Source organism: Austrofundulus limnaeus, unplaced genomic scaffold, assembly GCF_001266775.1.
Source record: "Austrofundulus limnaeus strain Quisiro unplaced genomic scaffold, Austrofundulus_limnaeus-1.0 Scaffold1121, whole genome shotgun sequence".
Lineage (NCBI taxonomy): Eukaryota > Metazoa > Chordata > Actinopteri > Cyprinodontiformes > Rivulidae > Austrofundulus > Austrofundulus limnaeus.
Window position 1 is genome coordinate 56026 of NW_013953523.1, and position 7501 is coordinate 63526.

General features: G+C 38.3%; 1 protein-coding gene across 1 annotated transcript; it reads right to left on the reverse strand.

The window, feature by feature from the left end:
- Nucleotides 1-244: 244 nt before the first annotated feature.
- Nucleotides 245-6671, reverse strand: litafd (LITAF domain containing). Its single transcript, XM_014030820.1, has 5 exons — nucleotides 6638-6671; nucleotides 3233-3282; nucleotides 3031-3126; nucleotides 2418-2619; nucleotides 245-1187 (listed from the first exon to the last, which is right to left on the reverse strand). The coding sequence occupies exons 2-5, from the start codon at nucleotides 3276-3278 to the stop codon at nucleotides 1070-1072; spliced, it is 462 nt and encodes a 153-aa protein (XP_013886274.1). The 5' UTR covers nucleotides 3279-3282; nucleotides 6638-6671; the 3' UTR covers nucleotides 245-1069.
- Between the last annotated feature and the right edge of the window lie 830 nt (nucleotides 6672-7501).

Genomic DNA, 7501 nt, shown 5'->3' on the forward strand with positions numbered 1-7501 from the left:
GTTGGAGTTTTGCATTAAATGAACAAGTAGACGTCAATCTGAATTTAGGTTCATGCTTCTTTAAATAGAAAATGAAAGAAAAAAACTGCATAAAGAGAAACTCTGTAAGGACCCACAAAATAATTGTATGATCTACTTTTATTGGAGAAAKGTTGGGAGGACAGTTTACTAACATAAGCTCAGTTTCATCCAGGAAGAGCAGGAAATAACTTTGTTGGAGAAAAAAAAACCAAAACACAAAACATTTATTTCAATGTGTCTTTATTTTTGCACTGTCCCTTATACTGTTTTAAATGAATATAATATTTCAGACACTCCTGTTTGGATGTAAAGATGAAAAGAACATAAATGAAATTCTTATTTACATTCATATGCGACAACTCTTGTGCTATATATGTAGAAGTAATGTTGTTTATCCACCCTACATCAAAATGAAAAGGTTGATTATCCAAATGGCCTTATTTAAAAACATTTGTTTCTAACTCTAAAGCTTTATTTTCATGTATTTTGTACTGTGCAACGTGTATATTTGTATATACACATCACAGCAAAGTAAATACTTTTATAAAATATAGATATTTAGCTGGTTTGTATCATAAAAGACATGCATTTAAAAGATGGACAGTCCTTTCAAAAAGCAAGTGGATCCGTTTAGATTTTAAAACCCTTTTAAACATAAACTACTAGATAAAATCTATGTACAAGCCTTCATTTTAATGTTCGAAAAAAATTATGAATGTTGTAACAGATTWAAAAAAAAGGTGCATGGAGTGTGTGTGAACCAGAGGTTGAGACATTTTTCAGCACAAGGTTTTTTTTTTTTTAAAACCTCTGACAACACAATCACCCCCCCAGCACGGTGGCTAAAAGAAGCAGACGCAGCGAGGAAGTCGTTCAGTGTCTGATTAAAACAATGGTCGGTCCATAAAAATAAGCATCAGCAGCATCAGAATCTGGCACGGCAGCCCGTTCTTCATCAAGTCACCCAACGGCTGAGAAAGCTGACAGGATGTTGTGTGTTTTTCTTAAAATATTATTTTTATGGGTCCATTTTAGTTCCTCCTGTTCGTTATTTGCAGCACTGCTTCTTCTCGACGTGCAGGACTTTATTGCAGCGTGGACACGTGTGGTACGCATCTTTGAAGCTGTCGAGGAAGAATGGAATCAGGCAGCAGCACAAGAATAACCTGTAAAACACAAAAAAACAGCGTTATTTCAACCAATCATCTTATTTTTGTTTTAAACARTATATATTAGTCAATGTTGTTTGGTTTATGGGCTTCCTCAATAGGTATGTTGGCTGTGAGAGCAGCAAAACATAATGTTGAGTGATTCAACTGAATTACACAGGGGGCCACAGTTATTAAACGACAACAGCTCTGAAAATAGCTAAGATTTAAAATCTTATTTTACAATAAATGAAATCATTGGCATAGATCATCTAACTGTATAAAAGATAAAATATAACTCAAGTTTAAAAAAAATGTAATGAACTCATCGATGGGCCAGACTGATGTCACCCACGTACCGGAAATGGCCCGCGAGCCACCAGTTGAATAGCCTTGCTGTACATCAACTTTCCAACATACAAGACCTACTTATTGTTAATCTAAGCTAACAAACATTTTTGATGTATGAAATGCAAAAGAAGTGCAAAGAGAAAATAAAAGAAACGCCCAAGCTGCTGCCAGTGGCCCGTTTAGGGTTACCATGATAACCACACACCGTATTCTCTCACTCCCTGACAGCACTCTTAATACGACAGAAACACCAACTGAAATGTAAGCCTCAAATAGTCACGATACAAAAAGCATTGTTGTCTTTTGTGCAAAGTGGAACTTGTTTGCAGTGTTTTGTGAGCTCAGATATAATGGAAGTCAACATGCTCACTCTGTGTGCGGCTTCAAGTTTTAATAGTGTTAACAAAAAGAGTYAAAAGAGTTTGTTTGCAGAACATTTGGAAAGTTGGAGTGCGTGACATCATCACACCTTGTGCTAAAACCGAGTAAACACTGTGAAACTTTGTGTAAAAACTATTAAAAAAAAGATCAAAATGCTGGRTTGTTCATTTAAAGTCCAACTTTCTGTGATTTTGATTAAATGTCGAACAATTTTTCTGATGAGCAATGGCCCTGAGAAAACTTGTGCACATTTTTGTAAATTTTATATGCTTTACGCAGGGGCGCCACCAAGATGYGAGGTGTAAGGGGGCAGTGACCACCTCAAAAAAATAACAATAAATAATTTAAATAATTAAATAAATAGTGACCCCGCTTTAGTTCTTAGTTGTMTCTCCTTGAGTCCCAACCTGCTAAACCTCCTCAAAACAAACGTTATTTCTGTTTCTGTTCAACCAAAAGTTTTTTTCCCTCCTCTCGGAGCACACCTGTAACATCAACAAGCCGTCACCCACTCACCCGCAGCAGATGAAGAGTAAGCACATGAGCCAGGCGTACGTCCCTGCCTTATAGGTGACATTAGTCATGACCTGCTGGTTGCAGCTGCTGCAGGTGGTCATGCCAGGGTTACGTCCCAGCCCCACYTCGTAGCTCACATAGTTCTTTTTGGACTCCCCAGGGAGGCGTTCCGAGCCTACACCTCCCCCTCCACTGGTGAACACTGCAGAGAGGAGACGGACGGTCAACAATTAGCTACGCTGAACAAAGACATTAGCGTTTCAAAGGTAGCATGCACCAGCTTTCAGCTTGGTGGTGCTGTGAGGCTTCGGCTACTTTTGAAGACCAAAATGGTAAATATACGCAGCAAGATGCAAACTGAAATAATGCTAATGCTAAGCTGCTTTGTTAGGCGGCTGTAAAACTTTGCACACAACAACAGTGCTGTTTAATGGGGAAAATTAAAAATCAAAATACTGGAATTTAAATGTACACAGCACTAATTTAATTSATTTTTTATTATTTTTGTTCATTAAGCTTCCTGCTGCTTTTAGCTCAAAATGGCCCATGTCACCTTTGGGGTCTGCAGAACCCTCTGCACCCCTGCTTTGTGTGTGTTTGTGTGTGAGGTTACCTGGCTTCTCCTGAGCAGTGGCGACTTGCTGTGAGGGGGGAGGCGTGAACGGGGTGTGCACGTGGTAAACCTTCACTCCGTCAGTCCCCTGAGTTTCTACTGGGCAAAAGATAAAAGAAACACAAGAAGGGATTAAAGACAGAAACAAGAGGGTGACGGTAACGGTGTATGTGTGTGAACGTGTGTGTGTGTTAAGTCGTACCTGGGATGAGGTAGGGAGGGGGGTTGGTTGTCCCTGGTGCACTCATAGTGCTGTACAGTGAAAGAATAAAAATAAGTTATGATGGGCAAATTTGGATAAAATACACCACAATCCACTTTTTTCCTGTTTGTTTGTCATGTAATGCTGCTGTCTGCCACTAGATGGAGACAAACCTCACAGACGGTGCTAAAACTCAACCTCCTCTGAAAGGCCCTGATGACAGTTTGTGTCAACCCTGACTGTCACATATTTGGGASTGATGGATTAGTCTGCCCCGGGGCTGAGGTCCGCTGCATTGTTCGGATGTTTCGTGTCAGCATCCCCAGGAAACGCCTGGGCGAGTCCATCAGGTTGGCATGTTTCAGGTGTGGTCGGTCACTGAAACTACTTATTCCAGTCTCTTTGTGCCGAAACAAATACTTTCCAACACCAATGTTTGCAGACAGGGAGTTCTTTGTTGCATTTATAATCCTGTTTTTTTATTGTGCGTTATGAGAAAAGTCCTGTTTGATAAAACATCAAGGAACATTTTAGCCCACCCTTTTTCTGTTGCTTTTCAAAAAAAAAAAAAAAATACAATGTTCTCCTGTTTGATGTATTTAGTATAAAGTTAAATAAGCAACACAAGACGTATCATCTTTTTTACGCTTCAGAAATAATTTTAACATATAAATACTTGCTCTTATACTAAAAAAGCCCAAATACTAATTTTTGATGTTCATAATTCACATTGAGGAGGTCTAAAATATAAGTTTGGATGAATTTAATGTTATAAATGTTTATTTATTTTTAATATTGAACCTTTTTGCGGCCCCTCTTCCCAACGTTATTCTGAAATGTTCAACTCTCAAGCTGGTCAGTCCTTTTTTAGTAAAACAATTGGTCAAAAAGGATGAAATGTGATGCAGCGTTGCTTGATTTGTGATAAAAACACCATAAACCTGTGTAGGAAGCACGTTTCAGGCAMTTCTGGAGCTTAAGTTTACTTTTGTGCATTTCAAGGTTTTGACAACTATAAAAAATACTGTAATCTGTGAAAAAAATAACGAAAAGGGAAATCTTCAGACAAATGTGCTAGCTGAAGACTTGAACCCATATATTTTAATAACAGCACCCTTTACATCAGAAGTTAGTGCGGTTAATCCCTAACCTACAAGTAGAGATTCATGCATGCTTTTTTTTTATTATCAAATTATAACGCTGATGCACTAAAAACAAAAACCAAGTAAAAAAGGGGAAATAAATATAGAATCCTATTCTTCTGTCAGTGAGAAACATTGAAATATCTTCATCTCATTATAAATCAATGCAAACCTCGAACAAGCAAACTTAATAACCAGATAAGACAAAATGATTTGAAACCATGTTAAATATTTGAGATCTGAAGCAAAACTGAAATTAAATTAAGAAAGTACTCAAAACCTAAAGATATACCTGAAAATGATCGAAAGAAAATATAATTTCACACAAATATCTAATTATGTAGTATGATTTATTATAGGATCTGCACTAAATACGTAATATTTGTGCTCTGTTCGTTTTTAGACAAAAAGCAACTCTTTCTTTGAGAGACATAAGTGTTCATTTTGATAAATGATAATTTGATTTGTGAAAACAGTTTGATTATAAACATATGATTTTCATTTTCTTTCTTTTTTCTTCATAATGAAATCTAAAGCTAAACTTTTCCCAAACAAGCGTTTTGACCAGGATTTTATTCTACAACGTTCCAGCCAGCCGAATTTTTCTCCCAGGACACATACCGCCCTCATGTCCTGTGGACGAGACAAAAGGCGGGCTCGTAGGTCACAGAGTTCTTCACTGACTCAGAACTCTCATCAGTGTCCTGAAGCTGTTCACGAGTTTRAGGGTTGTTTTATCGCCCCCTACTGGTCGGTCATTGCCAAGCTTTACGCAGAACTGTAGCTAATTTTAAAAATGGATAAAAATTCACGCCACTACTAAAACCTATTATATTTTTTTGATGGTTTTGCCTTTAAAACCCAACAACACCCATGGAAAAAAAAAATAAAGTAAAATCTACGATTGCTCCGACAACTCCAGTAAAACACCCTGGTCTGCACGTCAATGGGCACACAGTCTGGTTTGGCGAAAAGACGATTTCCCTGTCATCARCATTATTTCGTAAGACGATCATTCTGGCCTCGTGGGACCTGCTTCCACCCATGAAGCGGTGGAGGAATGTGACGGAGCAGCATGTTTCTCTGTCACAGACCGAGGGTGTGTCGAGAAAAAAAAAAAAAACAACTGGTATGAACGCAAACACTAAATCTCTTAAGATTTGAGGAGTYAAATTGTGCTTTTGAATGTATTTGACAAAGGGATCCTCTGTGTCGTCTGTGAGATGTGAGATAAGTGGTGGCCCAGTCTACCATCAGCCCCGCAGACTGGACCGACCAGGAGGGCTCGTTTCAGGTTTGTCCAGTAAAACTGGTGTCATGTAGAAACATTCTCAGGGTCCTGACATGTTTCATTTCTGTGCCTTTTTGCTCTACTGATGAAATGAGGAAGGCACCAGGACTCCTTTCTGGATGTCTCATCTGGTTTTGACCCAAGGGCAGCAGGAGGGTAAAGAGTTCTGACTTCATGAACAATAACAAATCTCACCCCGAGTTCTTCAAAAACTATAAAACAGCTTCTAGACGAACAAGTTTTTCAGTGTTTAGACATCAGAAAAGCCTTCTGATACTAACAAACATTTTTCTCACTTTTTAACGTCCCAAAAAGCATCCAAAGCTCAGGCGTGGTCTGACCCAAGATTTCAAATCTGTGCCAGTCAAACAGAAAGACAAATGTGTGGGGGTTTGTTGTTGTTGTTAATGATCAGCTGATGACTGAAGTGAGGGTATAAAGTTTAACTTGTCTCTCATCACTTCAGAAATTGTAAAAGTTCTCCCTCAACACAAAAAATATGAGTGTTTTCTTTGCAGAAACATTGGGTGTTAAACTAAAGTTAAAATTAAAATAGGTCAGGTTTGAATTAAAATAATAAACTTCCTGCTTACGTTCTCATGTTTGTCAGGAAAATCAAGTTTTGACCGGTTTTAAAACATAGTTTTGTATCTGACCCAGATTCTACTCTGCTGGTTTGATTCATTTTCTTGAATCAGGTTGAAAACAATGTTGAAAATGTGCAAGTTGGCCGCAATTAACGATCCAAAAAGCACAAAAAGTGAAAACAATTAAGAAAATAGTGTGCTAGAAAGCTGCTGTTGTTAAAAATTGAGTCACGCAACCTTGTAAAAAACACCAAGAAACCAAGGTTTTTCCTCTTCGTATCAGAGATTTTGTGAGAAAATCCAATGTTTGTGTGAAGTTTTCTAACAAACCTTTGATTCCCAAAACAAAATCTTTTCACACATGTTTGCATTCTTGCGGTCTTACCTTGGCGCTGTGTTGTGGTGTGTCTGCAGAGGTCAGTGTGTGTGTGAGCTGCTGTTGCTGATGGGGACTTCTGACAGATTGAAGCTGAGATGATGACCTGTCTCACCTGTATGAGCCTCACCTCAGGACCCGCCCCCTCCTTCTCCTCCTCCTCCTCTCAGCCCTGCCCTCAGCAAAACAAAGAACAAGCAGCAGGAATGCGTCACACAGACCTTTTTTTTTTTTTTGGATGGAACAGCCTGTACCGCCCCCCCACCCTCCTGTGTTTAACTTGCTCGCAGTTTCTCAGAGATTATTCAGGGAGTGGATTTGTTCGCCACTTCCCCTTGTGAGGAAAAACCTGTTCCCTCCGGAGGCGAGCAATTTTGAGTCGGTACCTGCAGTCATTGAGAAGCACAGTGACACACACATCCACAGTTTTGCCTCCCAAGAATTCAAAATATGACCACTGACAAACCCTGCAGAAAAATGACATGTTTAACATTTTGTTCTTAGATGATCTGTAAAAATACCATCATTTATGAAAAAAAATAAACTCATAAATCAAATCCTGACTTTACACCTCTAAGGCTGGAGACGTAAATGTAGATTATAAAGAGAAACAATCTGAGTTTTGAATTTTAAATATCAACTAACTTGACTGAAATTTCAAGAAGATAATAAATATATCATATTTCATCATAAAAAAGAGTGAAGCATCATTTAATGMGTCATTATATGATGCAAAGACATGCAAATTACTAATCTCTTACAATAAAGCCCCGTATTGAATATTTCCTAYGCTGCAGTATAGTACTTTAAAGGCAAGCCCTGGCTTAAAAATAAAAGGACAGCTTTTAAACACATTTATAAACTCAGTGAACA